The following is a 15422-nucleotide window of genomic DNA, read 5'->3' as shown; positions in this document are numbered from 1 at the left end:
CTGGCCTGTTATCGGTGTTAACGAGCTGGGCCAGCATAAGCGAAGGCATGGGTGTTGGGGCAGGCGGTCATGGAGGAAGCACAATCGAAAACCGAATTGTTGCTCCAACAAGCAGAGCTAATAAACCAGACTTCCTAAAGATCTGTGTCTCGAGTGTTTTGTGCCCATGGAGAGTCACTGCTATCTAATGAAATCACAAGGCAACCTGTCCCTCCACAGGTCAGCACGTGCCTTTCCCTTCTGCACGCTAACAAGGAGATCTGCTGCCTTTGATGTTTCTCTCTTTCATTCAGACATATATTCGCAAGTTTTTAGAGGAGAAACATAGGTCAAGCTGAATGGTCTTACTAGACCACAAAGACTAACAAATCTCCAATCCTCATTCACAGCAGCAGTTTTCAATGGCACATTTAGGCTGAACGCTGCACTTGGATATTTAAAAAACCTTAGCAAAAGCGGGAAAAGGGCAATTTACTTACAGTACCATGTAAAAGACAGTAATATGATGAATGAGTTCCTGCTCTCCTCAGTAAGCAAAGAAAACCTTTGTGCCTAAGGCTGTCTTCTGAAAAGGACCAGCAATGATAGAGCCTGGTTATCCTGTAAGTCTCATTACTCTTTAATTAGTCTGGTTACATAACAGACATACCGCTTTGTAGTTTTTCTGCCCTTCTTTTACACTGGCAATCTGGGATTTTCTTCATTTCAACCATTTTTATCATCTTGTGATCTTCCACCATGAAATAGGTCACCCAGTAACTTTGCTGCAGCGTGATCACTCTTGTAGCATTTTCTCTGATTTGTTTATATTTTCAATATTCCTTATTTCTTTTTAGAAGAATTAGTCTTGGCTCTTTTTTTTTTTTTTTTTTGTAATAATAATGTTTTGCATTTTATAGCTTCTTTTCTTTCACCTAGGTACTGCTGGGTATCTTCTCAGTTTCTGTGTATGTCTTTCTCCATTCCTGTTCTGTTTGATTCATATCTCTGTAATCTGAAGCAACCTTTCAATAGATTGCTGTTTTGTTTTTGTTTTTTCCCTCCACTATGTTATTATTACGTTCTATGTTACTGTAGTACTCAGATGCACCAAAAAAAATCTGCACTCCAGTCATTGAATTAACATACAGGCAGAAACAGATCATGTCCCCAAGTGTATCATTAAAATAGATAAGGCAGGAAAAAGGCAGAGAGGGAAGGGAAGGGAAGGGAAGGGAAGGGAAGGGAAGGGAAGGGAAGGGAAGGGAAGGGAAGGGAAGGGAAGGGAAGGGAAGGGAAGGGAAGGGAAGGGAAGGGAAGGGAAGGGAAGGGAAGGGAAGGGAAGGGAAGGGAAGGGAAGGGAAGGGAAGGGAAGGGAAGGGAAGGGAAGGGAAGGGAAGGGAAGGGAAGGGAAGGGAAGGCAAGGCAAGGCAAGGCAAGGCAAGGCAAGGCAAGGCAAGGCAAGGCAAGGCAAGGCAAGGCAAGGCAAGGCAAGGCAAGGCAAGGCAAGGCAAGGCAAGGCAAGGCAAGGCAAGGCAAGGCAAGGCAAGGCAAGGCAAGAGGTCAAGTGACTTCCTAAAGGAGACAAAGCTGCTCAGTGCCACAAAAAGAACCTGAGGGCCCAATTCTTCATTGTCCTGGATCTTGTGTTTTGATTTCCAGCCCTGTCTTTATATTCCTTTCTTGTTGTTCTGACACCACTCTTCTTTCTGTAAAATCTTTGTAAAACCAGGGACACACCTACAGCTCTTTTTAACTTGGGCACCTCAGACTTTGAGACTATAATCCTTTTCACCACACGTGGAATCATTTCCTACCATCCTGTCAGCACTGCTGAGGTGCAGACACATGCACAGCCCTTGCTACACTTGTGCTCTGCTGATTTTTAACCCTCCCCTCTTTGAAGCATCTCAGCATGGCATGGATTGCAAACCTGTAACACCGTGTCAGCTGCTTTTCCTAAGGACTATCTCCCCCAGCTGCTTTGTCCCACTGACCAACGTCACTTCAGTGGATCTGCTGACTTCCCCAGTTTCACCCACTGGTCACAACTGGCTGTTTCAAGGCCTCCTTCCAACACCACCTTTTACAGAGACCAAATTTCTCAACCTTGAACTGTCACAAGGCCAACTCGAAAATGGTTTCGTTTTGTGAGTTTCCATGGTGGGGGGAATATTGCTGGTAGAGGTGCACCTAAATGCCTTAGCATCAGTGATGCTAGGGATCTGCTACCTGCAGCTCTGTAACTTTTCACACCAGCTGCTGTAGCAGTGTTTTCCAGAGCCCCTGTGGCAGTTTTCCCGTGTAATACTGTGGGGTTATTCCGGTGATTTTGGTCTCACGCCTTGCACCTGCAAACCCCGATCATAAAATCATAGAATCACAGAATCATTAGGGTTGGAAGAGACCTCCAAGATCATCTGCTCCATCCCTTTACCACCAGTGTTACCCACTAAACCATGTCCCTAAGCACCACGTCCAGCCTGTCCTTGAACACCCCCAGGGATGGTGACTCCACCACCTCCCTGGGCAGCCCGTCCCAGTGCCTGGCTGCTCTTTCTGAGAAGAAATGTCTCCTCATTTCCAAACTGAACCTCCCCTGGCGCAACTTGGGGCCACTGCCTCTGGTTTTATCGCTAGTTATACTGGTGTTAGGGCAGGACCCCGTAGGAATAAGAACTACTGCTGGATTGTGAAGTGCCTCTTTTTCCTTCACTTCTTGTCGTTCAGATTTATATTTATATCAGCCCAAACAAAGCATTGCGTAGGTAATAGGAACGCAGACCCTTGGTGAACACTGTCGATTACAGCCGTGCCAGTGCTTTAACACCCAGCCTCCCGGCGCCCCCAGCGGGATGCGCCTGACGGGATGACTCCATCCTCCCGCCCAGCCGCACGGCGCATGTGCCCCCTCCCCGCGGCGCCAGGGGGCGCTGTGGCGCCGTCCCCGCTCCCCCCTTCCCTCCCCTTCCGGCGGCGGCGCCATGGCGGCCGAGGGGATGGCGGCAGCCGAGCTGCAGGCCGAGGGGGAGCCCGGCGGCGAGGCGGAGGGCGGCGGCTTCGGGCAGCTGCTGGAGGACGAGGAGGGCGAAGATGCCGGTTACGTGCTCTACAGGTGCGGCAGGGACGGGACGGGACGGGATGGGGCGCCCCTCTCCGCTCCGTGACGGTTGGCGGCGGTGCCTCACCTGTGGGGCGCTGGGGGGGGGAGGAGGAGGATGAGGAAGATGCTGAGGAGGAGGAGGGGGGGGGGGGGGTGAGGGGGGAGGAAGGCGAGGCCCGGAGGGAAGCGGGTGCTCCCGGCCGGCGCCCAACGTGCCGGCACCGAAACAAACCCGAAAGAGGGTCCCTGGGAGCCGCCGCTGCGCCTGCAGCCCGCCTGGGGCCCTGTGTGGCTCAAAAGGGACAGGGAAGTAAATTAAGTTTGTTTACAGGGACAGGAAGGAGTGGGCAGACGTTGAACCGGTTCCTCAGAACGACGGGCCGAATCCCGTGGTTCAGATCATCTACAGTGAAAAGTGTAAGTTGTAAATGTATGTATTTTCTTCAGGGAAAACATAAGGGGATTAAATTTTTATCTGTCCTTAGCACTGTTAAAGCAACACTAGTTCCAGGTAACACGTTTCCATGTTTCAGATAATATATTTGCTAGAGGACCTGTCCAGGTAAAAAGAAAGTGGTTAGTATCTCACATGTGAAGGCAGCTGCACGTGATGTTTTCAACGGGCATCTCTGAAGTTGAGTCTTTACATCAGGTGTCAATAGGCAAAATTTTATTTTAAAATCGTGCAGCTCAAGGACTGTAGCAGACAGTGTGGTTCACACAGTAAGGCATTTCTAACCCACATATAGAAGAGACATGCATGAAATTACTGCATCTGGGGGAATAGTGTGACTAAGCACCATAAAGCAGATTGTTTTGGGTATTTTTCAGATAGTGTGTTTTAAGATACTCTCGCAGCTTTTCAGTATACCAGTGTCATTAGAGGCTTCAATCAACAGGCATATCGTATCAGTATGTAGCTATCATTTTAAGGAGTTGTAGGAAGTAACTCTATGGGGGTCATTAACCTTACCCCTTAGTCAGGCCATTTTCTCGTACTGTTGGGTAAGATGCTCTTATCTATCTAGTTCGAGATGTCTATGATTACTTCCGGGCTGTTCTGCAGCGGGATGAGAGAAGTGAAAGAGCTTTCAAGCTAACAGCAGATGCCATTGAGTTAAATGCTGCAAACTACACGGTATGGTAAGTGATCACTAAGATTATTACCCAAGATTATTTCTGTTGTCAGTTGATTGCCAGCCTCTTACATCTCAAACAATTTGTTAGTATAATTGGGGCACAACTAGCTGAGTTTATGCGGGGGAATACTGTACACTCCCACTGAGCTTCTAAAGAAAGCCCATGTTCACTATTTTCCGTGTCTAGTTTTGATTCACTGGTATTCATTCATTGTGTTTTGAGGATGTTACCGAGCAAAGTCAGGATTAGCTATAAAAAGAATTTCACTAGGTAAGTGATTTAATTTTAAACAACGTGACCTTGGCAAAATGGTGAAGATTCCTTCAGGTAACTTCAAGAAGAGGCATGGAAGTATGGTAGTTACTGCTTCAGTGCTGGATAGCTGTATAATACTAAATAGTGCATTTTAAAAAATCTCTCTGGTTAATACGTATATGGTGAATAAGCAGTGAATTTCTAATACTCAAAGCAGGGCTTTTTAACTCATGAATGCCAGTAAATACCCCTGTTACGCCCACTATCTTGCATAGAATCAGAAAGCTTACATTATTTCAAGTACAAAGCCATGGATTCTGCAGTGATGAAATTAGTGTGGGTAGACAGAGGTTGACCTGAAACCTAGGATTGCTGTGATTTTAGATAACATGTTGTTATAACCAGTCATATTCCAGCTGTCTGCTGTTCAGTAATTGAATGACCTTTAGTAGGACTGGATATGTGGCTTAGTTCTTTGCACTTCTTTTAGGCTCAGTATCTGTCTGAAGAACTGCAAAGAAACGCTCTTTTATGAATTCTAGGAAAGTCTGCTGCAGTGTCTGAATGCTTGATTTTTGTACAGGCATTTCCGGAGGGTCCTCCTGCAGTCCTTAGGAAAGGATCTTTATGAGGAACTTAAGTACATTACAGCTATTATTGAAGACCAACCAAAGAACTACCAAGTCTGGTAAAAACCACATTTTCTTTTCAGTTCTTAAAGTTTCTACAGATCTTTTTTTTAATTCTGTAGAATAAATTGTGCTAATTGATACTAAAGGTTCTTAAGAGTTGTTCCCTGTGTGTAATACAGTGCCAGAAGCAGAGGAGTAAGATGGAGTTGCATCACTGTCACAGCCAAAGTCCTCTTTAGCACTTTGTTCTAATCTCAATTATTATTATATGATAAAAAGGTCGTTTTCTTTTAACTTAAATTTTTAAGCTGTCAAAATAAGTGACAGAACAATAATGACTGATGAAAAGGCAAAATACATGAGAAAAATATTTTTTTTTCTTTTAGTGGCTCTTGGAATTCACTTACCTATCATAGGGTTTTTCTCAAGTGAGGGGAAATAAAGAAAAGAGCAGTGTTACAGGACTACTGAATGGTTAAGGTTGGAAGGGCCCTCTGGAGGTCATCAGCACGTTGCTTAGGACCATGCCCAAAGAGGGAGACTTCACAACCTCCCTGGGCAGCCTGTGTCAGTCATCTGTATAGCACAGAAGTGCTTCCTGATGTTCGGATGGAACCTCCTGTGCTCCAGTTTGTGCCCATTGCCTCTTGTCCTGGCGCTGGGCACCACTGAAAGCAGCCTGGCTCCGTCCTCTTTCTGCCCTCCCTTCAGGTATTGGCAAGACCCCCTCTGAGCTTCCCCTTCCCTAGACTGAAGAGCCCCAGCTCTCAGTCTTTCCTCATAGGAGGGGAGAGGTGCTACAGTGCCTTGATCATCCTGGTGGCCCTCCACTGGCCTCTCTTGTATGGGGGAGCCCACAGCTGGACACAGCGCTCCAGGTGTGGCCTCACCAGTGCTGAGGAGGAAGGCAGGATCACCTCCCACCACCTGCAGGCAGTACTTTGCCTGATGCAGCCCAAGACACCGTTAGCCTTCTCTGCAGCTAGGACACATTGCTGGCTCACGTTCAACTTGGTGTCCACTGGGACCCCCAGGGCCTTTCTGCAGAGCTGCTTTCCTGCTGGGCAGCCCCAATGTGTCCTGGTGCCTGGGGCTGTTCTCCCCCAGGTGCAGGACTTTTCACTTCCCCTTGCTGAATTTCATGGGGTTCCTGGCAGCCCACCTCTCCAGCCTGTCAAGGTCTGGATGGCAGCAAAGCCTTCTGGTGAGTCAACCACTCCCCTAGTTCTGTGTCATCTGCAGCCGTGCTGTGGGTACGCTGCCCCATCATCCAGATCATTCCTGGAGATGTTAATCAGGGCTGGACCCAGCAGTGACCCCTGGGGTTCTCCACTCATCACTGGCCTCCAACCAGCCCTTGCACCACTGCTTGCCACCCTCTGGCTCTAATCATTCAGGCAGTTTTCAACCCACCCCACTGTTTGCTCACCCAGTCCATACTTCAGCAGCTTGTCTTTGAGGATCTTACGAGCAGGGCGGTGTCAAAAGGCCTTATGCAAGTCCAGGAAGGCAACACCCACTGCTCCTCCCTCATTCATGGGGTTGGTTGTGGCGTTATAGAAGCTTGTCATGTGGGACAGGCCTGACTTCCCCTTGGCAAATCCATGCTGATGACTGCTGGTGATTTTCTTCTCCTTCACGTGTCTGAGAATGCTTTCCAGAATTCAGTCCCCTTCCCAGAGGTGACTCTGAGGCTGACCAACCAGCCTGTAGTTCCCCAGGTCCTCCTGCAAGACAGGAGTGACGCTTGCTCTCCTCCAGTCTCCAGGCACTTCTCCCACTTGCCACAAGTGAGCAAAGATTTTGGAAAGTGGCCTCACAGTGACATCTGCCAGCTCCCTCAGCACCCGTGGGTGTATCCCATCAGGGCACGCAGACTTATGTGCCCCTAGTTTGCTCACGTGTTCCCCAACCGGATCGTCTCCCACCAGAGGTACGTCCTCCTTGCTTCCAGCCTGGCCTCTGGGACCAGCAATTGCCAAATGCCAGCCCTGCTGGTAAAGGCTGAGGCAAAGGCAACATTCAGTACCTCAGCCTTTTCACTGCCCCATAACCAGGTCTCTCCTTTCGTTCATCTGAGGGCCTGTGCTTCCCTCCTCTTCTGTTTGTCACTGGTGGACTTGCAGAATCCTTTCTTGTTGCCTTTGACATCCCTAACCAGACTCAATTCCAGTTGGGCTTTAGCTTTCTTACCTCTGCCCCTGGAACCTTGGACAGTGTTTCTGTTTTCCCCCCAGGATACCTGTCTTTACCTCCATCCTCTGTAGGCTGTGTTTGTGTGTTTGAGGTTGGTCAGGAGTTCCTTGCTTATTTATCCGTGCAGGCCTCCTGGCATTTTTGCTCTACTTCTCCTTTGTTGGGATGCATCGCTCCTGAGGTTGGAGGAGGCGATCCTTCAGTACTCACCAGGTTTCTTGTGCCCCTCTTCCCTCCAGGGCCTTATCCCTTGGCACTCTACTAAGTAGATTCTTGAAAAGGCCAAAGTCTGCTCTCCTGAAGTCCGTGTTTGTGAGCGCGCTCTCCTTGCTGCCCTAAGGATCTTGAATTCCACTGTTTCCTGGTCACTGCAGCCAAGGCTGCCTTTGACCTTTGCATTCCAAACAAGCCCTTCCTCGTTGATGAGAAAGAAGTCCATCACAGCACCTCTTTTCATAGGCTCCTCTACCACTTGGAGGTGGAAATAATCATCAAAGTATTCCAAAACCTTCTCAACTGTTTTTGTCCTGCTGTGGTGTCCTTCCGACAGCTACTGGGTTGGTTAAAGTACCCCAGTGAGAACCAGGGCTTGTGAGCATAAGGCTGCACCTATCCCTCTGTAGAGGGCCTCATCCGCTTGCTCTTTCTGGCCAGGTAGGTTGCAGCAGACCCCGATGTCACCTAGCCCTGTCCTCCCTTTAATCCTAACCCATATACTCCGTCGGCTCCTCACCTGTCCCCCAACAGAGCTCCATGCAGTCCAGCTGGTTGTTGATGTAGAGAGCCCTCTCCTCCTAGTCTCCTCCCATTTCAACACTCCGGTCATGGGAGCCATCCTACCATGTTGTTATTACTGGAAAAATGATGTAGCGTGAGAAAAATTAATTTTGCTGAAGATTTTGTCCATGAATGAGTATTAAAGTGTGAACATGGTACTTCAGATAAACACAACTTGTCTAAAAGGATGTGATTGACCCGTGAGTATGTGTAGTTAAAGTATTAATTATATAGAATTTGTGATGGTGTAAGTTTGCATTGTGTATTTCTCAGAGACAAGTGAAATGTTTTGGTGTATTTCTTTTACCTAGCACTTCTTGATGTATGTAGTACAGATGTTAAATGCCGCTTTAATCCAGACCACACATTCACACAAATTCTTGACTATCCTAAAAATAGCTTCCTATTCTTGTCATCAGGCATCATAGACGAGTGCTGGTAGAGTGGCTGCAGGATCCATCCCAAGAGCTTGAGTTCATAGCTGACATTCTTAACCAGGATGCCAAAAATTACCATGCTTGGCAACACAGACAATGGGTTATTCAGGTATTGTATACATTGAATTGCTTATTCTCTAAATAACCTGCTCACCTTGTGCAGTTTTACATCTTAAATGCATTCTGCACTTTGTTTCTTAAAGCTGAAGGAAAAAACAATTGCATTTTAGTAGGTGGTAGAGTTCAGATATCACCTAGCTTTTAGCAAACAAGCTCAAAAATATCTGCTACCAGCTGCTTCCTTTTATTTGTGTGAATTCAATGATGAGCTAATAGCATTGTGTGTAACTGAATAACATAGCAAGTTCTTTGTACACTCTTCCTTACTTTTCTTTGAATTTTGTGTTGATTTCTTTTAAAAAGTCCTTGTATCTAACGTTCAGAGAGCTTAGTATGAAGTAGAATGTGTTTTAAAAAATAAAACCTTTTCATTGTGGTTTTCTCTCTTCCTTCCCTTTTTGTAGGAGTTCAAGTTATGGGACAACGAACTGGAATATGTAGACCAACTTCTGAGGGAGGATGTCAGAAACAACTCTGTTTGGAACCAAAGATACTTTGTAATTTTCAACACCACTGGCTATGATGATCCAGCAGTCCTAGACAGAGAAGTCCAGTTAGTAATACTGTTCATTCCCACATTAAGCATTCTCCATTATATGCAAGTGAATGAATACCTTGACAGGCCTTGACAGTTGTGGGCATGGATTTTTTTTTTTTGTTTTGTTTTAAAGTAGCATTTGGGCTTCCTCTCACAGACGGTAGATCAATTGTTAGTGCACATGTAGACGTGTTTAGTGCCACTGACTTGTCAGGTGGCAGGCTGTCCTTAACCTTGACAGGCTATTCTCGTGAATGTGTCTTCCTACCTTGCTCTTCACTGTGAGCGCAAAACTTAGCTTTTTATAGTCAACTCGCTATAGTGGATCAACCTGCAGAAAACCTGTGACACTGGCAGGTGACAAAGTGAGGAAGCAATGAGAACAAGTAGTGTTTTTTGGTTTTTTTTTGAGTTATTCTTTAGAAGAAGTACTGAGGCTGTGAATAGGTCAATTGGTATGTCATTGATAGAGGATCCCACCTTCCACCACCTTTCATGGTTGTCTTAGAAAACCAATGTAAATTTTACTTCTTTTCCAGTTTATGACATTCTTGCAAATTAATGAGTCTGAACCCTTTCCATAACTTAGGTTTGGATGTTTCCAGACCTAACCTTTTCTCTGTGAAAGTTAGAGCTGCCCTCCTCCTTTGATACATAACATGATGGTATAACAAGGTGATATTATGACCAAGATAATCTTAATTGGATATCATCTTAAGAATCAGACTATCTAAGATTAAGACTTCCCAAGTGTCTTTATAGAACAGTAGTTGGGCTGCTTGTTGCTTGATAAACTCAGTCCTTGTGGTAGTGACTGCAGAAGTGTTTAAAAAAAAAAAAGAAAAAAGAAAATGTTTGTATATATAGATAAATATATATATATATATACAAAATATATGTTGTTGTTGGTTTTTTTTTCAGTAGTGCTTATAGAACTGTTTATCAATGTCTGCTGTCTCTAGAAGTCAGCTGAACACCTGGCAGTGCTGTGGAAAAGGCAGTAGGTAGAGGCTGTTTTGTGAAGACGAAACATGGCTTTTCCACTGTATGGCCAGTGCCTATTCTTGCTTTGTTTGTAGCGGAGTTACCTAACTGCTATTCTAACAGAACCTGCACCAGAAGGCTCTGAGCTGAGGGCTCAGGCTGCCCCTTTCTGTGGGGCTTGCTTAGACCTAGCCTCTTAACGGAAGTTGTGCAAATAGGTACAGAACCAATATCCAGTGATATTAAAATATCTCACTGTGGGTTTCTTCAGCCCCTTGTCATTTGAATTCAGACTTGATGAACATAAAGACACAAGTTAGTCATTTAGCATACCAGGAGAGTATATCATGTTGTTTCTTAGCATTAACACTCATTATTTTGAGAGCTGTTTTGTTAATGTATAAAATACAACAAATGGAAACACTTCAGAATTTAAAACAGTTCCAGTAATATCTGCCTCTTTGAGGCCTGTGGTGATTATATTGCGAGACATTTTTGATCTGTAAACTAGCTGAGGTGATCTGCGAAAAGATTCTGAAATACAGACTGGAGGGATGTGCTTAGGAGTATCTGAGCACATTCAGGCAATTTCTAACAGAATTGTTAGTGTCTGCATACATGACCTGTTTTCTTTTTCTCACAGATACACTCTTGAGATGATCACAGCAGTACCACATAATGAGAGTGCTTGGAACTATTTAAAAGGGTGAGCATCCTTTGTGTTGGAAAGAGAGTTTCTATGAAAGGAAGGTGCCATAAACTGTATGACTCCTCATGCCTTGTGCCTAGGTCTTCACCGGAAAAAGCTTGTTGCTATTCATTCTAGGATTCTGTGCTTAAACCCACAGGCAAAACCTCTGCAAGGGTGTGATACATAATTTCTCTCTATCTTTCTATTAAGTTTCTGGTCCTCTAGTTCCTGTAGGAGGATTGCAAGGACTTCTGAAGAGTAGACCTGTACTTTTACTGGCTCCAGAGCATAGAGTAGAAAGTAACAAGCATGCTTTCAGTGTACTTTCTGTTGAGCTGGGCATAAGTATACTAGCTTACTACAACATTAAGCTATATTATTGCTGCATTATAATTACACTGCCTACTTACTGCCTTGCTCGTATTTGTTCCTTTATTTCAAAACTGATCTTCAAGTAAAGGAGTTGTAACTAAACCATAATTCTTCACAGCAGATATCCTTGCATCCTTGCATTATGTTTGAAGTGTGTTGGCCTCTGTTCCAGGATTCTGCAGGATCGTGGTCTTTCTCAGTATCCAAATCTGCTAGAACAACTGTTGAGTTTACAGCCCAGCCACAGCTCGCCCTATCTGATTGCCTTTCTCGTGGACATCTATGAAGATATGCTTGAAAACCAGTGTGATAACAAGGAAGAAACGCTAAACAAGGCATTAGAGGTACATTTGGAGAGCTTGGGTTTGCTTTCGGGGTTGCTGTCTATTGCTCTCATTTTATATTCAGACAAAATTAGTTTTTGTAAATCAAACGGGTCACTTGTTAATCACAGCAGCACTGCAAAGAATTGGACATGAAATAATCACAAGGGTCTTGTTTATTTATCTATAAATAGTAACACACCAGTTACTAAATCACTGTAATTTTTCTTCACCAGGTAGTAAAGGAAGGTTTCTAATACCACCTGCTGAAGAAGATAAATGTTTGAATAAGAGGAGTTTCCAATGCTAGCTTTGTAGCATAAACTCTTTCTTTTTAATCTGTAGGTTAGGGAATTTTGTTCTCATACTGTCTGTATTTGATTGGATGCTCAAGCTCCCTTTTCACTTCTTAGTTATTTCTAAGACAAATGATGGAATTAGCTTAAAACAGCAGATGCTAGGAATGTCGGTAAGGAGTGTTGGGCACCATTCCTCACAGGGAATAAATGACTTCTAGCAATGTTGTTTATCTCCCTTGCTTCATATTTGGGGAATCCAGTGGCTCGCAGTGTAGTTTTTTATATGAAAAATTTTTTCACTCACTTTTTTCACTCACTTTGGGACAGATTGGAACTCATTGTGATTAGAGCTGCAGTTCTTGCCTGGAGTCTCTGTGTTCCAACATCGTTCTATCTCAACAATTTTCCGTTGTTGTGTTCCAAGACCGGAGTCTAAATAAATGTAGCTGTACCTCCCAGATTCATGTCCCTTAATACTATTTCACTAAGTTTGGTTTCTTCATATATTCAGGCATTGAAGCTGCTATTTCTGCACTTTCTTTCACTAAAAAAGACAATGTCATCTGCACAGTAAGGGAATTGACCAGAGTGTTTGTGGGTAGTGTTCACACCATATATATTTTATACATCATGTCCTGTGAGTGGGGTTGACCCAGCTGTTCACCCAGATGAGAATAAAACAAAAGTCAGAACATGTACCTGTATAGCACCAGCTCTAACAAGTTGTGGGAGGGGGTCACTGACTTGAATTGAGAACCCTTTCAGGAGAGTCTGCTGAGAGGAAAACCAACGAAATATCTCCTGTCAGCTCATCTGGAGTACTGGAGAATCAAAAGTACAGTGTTCCTTCTTTTGTTTGAATCAAGTGATCTATAGCCTACAGTTTTGTCAAGGGACACTGTATCATGCGGTAGGCTGAATACTATTATAGATGCAAGCCATAGGCACAGAAAGGAGTGACAGGAAGCAGTAGCAACCGAAATAGGACTGGAGATTTTTGTTCACCGCCAGGCTGATTAACTGCTCTTTGGAGCTGGCATCAATTTGAAGTCATTGTACTTCTGCAAAAACAAACAAAAAACCCTTGTGAATAAAACAGTATTGCTAAAAAGTATCTGTAACACTGGCTGACCCATCCTTTGATTGTATTTTATAAAGATAATTAAGCTTTTGGTATAACACTGCAGTCTCTCAATTTTCTTTCTTAGCTCTGTGAAATTCTGGCTAAAGAAAAAGACACCATCCGAAAGGAGTACTGGAGATACATTGGAAGGTCCCTTAAGAACAAGCACAGCTCCGGCACTGAACAGAGCACGCTGACAGACAAGCAGCAGTAACTGAACTTGGAAGAAGCAGTGTTAAGCTCTCAACCTGTTGTAAAAGAGTACTAAGTAGAGGACATCGACTAGTGTAAAAGCCAGCGTAGTATTTCCCTGGCCAAAGATGTATTGCTGCAATGAAGGAGAAGTGCAGAGCGCAGTATAGTCTCTTGGGCCACCGCTGCTACTGGTGATAGATAGCTCTGGGTGCAGCAGAGAAATGTAATTAAGGCTTAATTATTTAAAGGTACCAAATAGAGGATTTATTTCATAATAGGAAATATATAAAGCTATATGTGCTATTTATAAAGCACTAAACCAATTTCTCACATCTAGGCTTATCCACATGGTGTTCCTAACAGCCATATCAGGTGCTGCAGCAATGACTGCAAGTAACACTAGGTGTAGATGGTATAAAGTAACCTGCTTCAGATCAGTGCAGGTAGGTGCTCTAGTTGCCTCTTGTGGGTGCAGCTGTGCAGCATTGGCAGCATGTGCTATTGCATGCAACTAACACCGTCATTTTGAATAAAAAAAGATAACTTAAAGCGTTCGTCTGAAATTTTTAGTGATTTTTTTTTTATCTTTGGATGTTATTGTTCTTCTCAGATGCTAGCAGAGATAAAAATAGAATATCCCCTTTAGGTACACTGGACTCTGTTGCTTCTATGTGTCTTTTGCTCTGGTGTATTCTTACTACAATACTTTTAAATATGCTAGATATATTCAAGGTATCCTTGAATTCTTGTCTGCACAGTCGTGTAGAATGGTTTGGGGACCCAAAGATTTGCTTAGTTTTTCATGAAGTTCTGTGCAGACAAGTGAAAATCTGAAATTTTTGTGTTTTTTGTTTTTGGTTGGTTGTGGGTGGGTGATTTGTTGTTTTGTTGTTTTTTGTTTTTTTTGGGTGTGTGTATGTGGTGGCGGTAGGTGGTTTTTGTTTTCATCCTTTGTAATCAGAGAAGTCTGAAGTCATGCATCAGAAGTGGTTGTAGCTAAATGGTTATGCTATGTATCTTTACTCGGCTGGAAGGGAAGGAACACTTATTGCAGACCTCTGCATTAAATGCCGTGACCTTGTTGTTTCTGTAGTTTTTTCATGTCTTTTCCATTCAGACAAAAAATACTTTTCCTTGCAGTTGTGAAAGATGCAAGATACCTGAAATACAGAACTGCAAAGGAGGTGTATACCTGTACAGAAGCTATACCTACCTACCCTGTTTTCAGTAAATGACTGTTGTAAACTTTGTTCTTAGCATAATGTGCTTGTCTGATACCCAGTATTTTCTTGCAAATTATCATACAAGGAACAAGTAATAGTATTTATTCCATGATATGAACAGTCTTTGTGATACTAACTGTTAAGAGCTGCTGCCATAATTAAACAATAGCGGAGATTATTTCAGAAGCTTGAAATATGTTGATTCTATGTATTCTTCAGATTTAAAACTATTCACAGGGAACTGAGTTAGTACATACAATCCATATACTACTTCTAATGTCTTGCCACTTTTCCAGAAGTAGAGAAAGCATTTTTATCATGACACATGAATGTTAAAAGTGAACATGAGCTTCAGACTTCTGGAGATTTATCTACTGTGTATATATTTTTTTTACCACAGTTGAAGTTCGAGCATAAAACAAAAAATGTATGTTTCTACTCAGATAAATTGTTCCTAACAGAAACTACGCTAAGTTTGTAATACTACTTAGGCAGAAGTATGTTCAATGACTTCACGGCAAAGTAATGTATTTGCCATTAACAGTCAAGAAAGCTCACAGAGGTGCAACACAAATGCAACCATTAAAATAAACATCATCAATCAAGAGGGAACAGAGAATTAGTTTTGTCTCTGTATATGATGTTACTAAGTTCCCACAGTTTTTATAAACACAGTTTGATAATGAGTAAGGCAGAGGATTCTTTTTAGACACCAGCATGAGGTTCAGACAGAATAATTAATCTAATGTAGGATGATGAACTGTGTCTGCTGGGACAGTGTTTCCACACGTGACCTCTTGTGTCTGACAAAAGAGCTTAGATACAGCCATTATTGTGCTTCTCTGTCAGTACAGTGGGGTGCTCTGGCAGGTCTCTCAGATTGTTTAATCTTATGATGTGGTCAACTTCTGGCCTTCTCATTCACGAAGATGATTTCTAGAAGTACTCAGTGAGCTGTCATTATCTGGTGACAACGTTAACAGGGTTTTATAGTAGTTATACAAGCAAGTATCCTCTTCTCCAATAGCTAATTTT

At 43.6% G+C, this 15422-nt stretch overlaps 1 protein-coding gene across 1 annotated transcript; it reads left to right on the top strand.

The window, feature by feature from the left end:
* The first annotated feature begins 2910 nt into the window (after positions 1-2910).
* Positions 2911-13713, top strand: FNTA (farnesyltransferase, CAAX box, subunit alpha). Its single transcript, XM_083817606.1, has 9 exons — positions 2911-3094; positions 3414-3499; positions 4111-4225; positions 5061-5165; positions 8502-8628; positions 9044-9192; positions 10805-10867; positions 11397-11568; positions 13055-13713. The coding sequence occupies exons 1-9, from the start codon at positions 2964-2966 to the stop codon at positions 13181-13183; spliced, it is 1077 nt and encodes a 358-aa protein (XP_083673732.1). The 5' UTR covers positions 2911-2963; the 3' UTR covers positions 13184-13713.
* Positions 13714-15422: the final 1709 nt, after the last annotated feature.

The sequence above is a fragment of the Anser anser genome (assembly GCF_964211835.1).
Source record: "Anser anser genome assembly, chromosome: Z".
NCBI lineage: Eukaryota > Metazoa > Chordata > Aves > Anseriformes > Anatidae > Anser > Anser anser.
The sequence above is the reverse complement of the archived record's forward strand: the minus strand, read 5'-3'. Positions and strand labels throughout refer to the sequence as shown.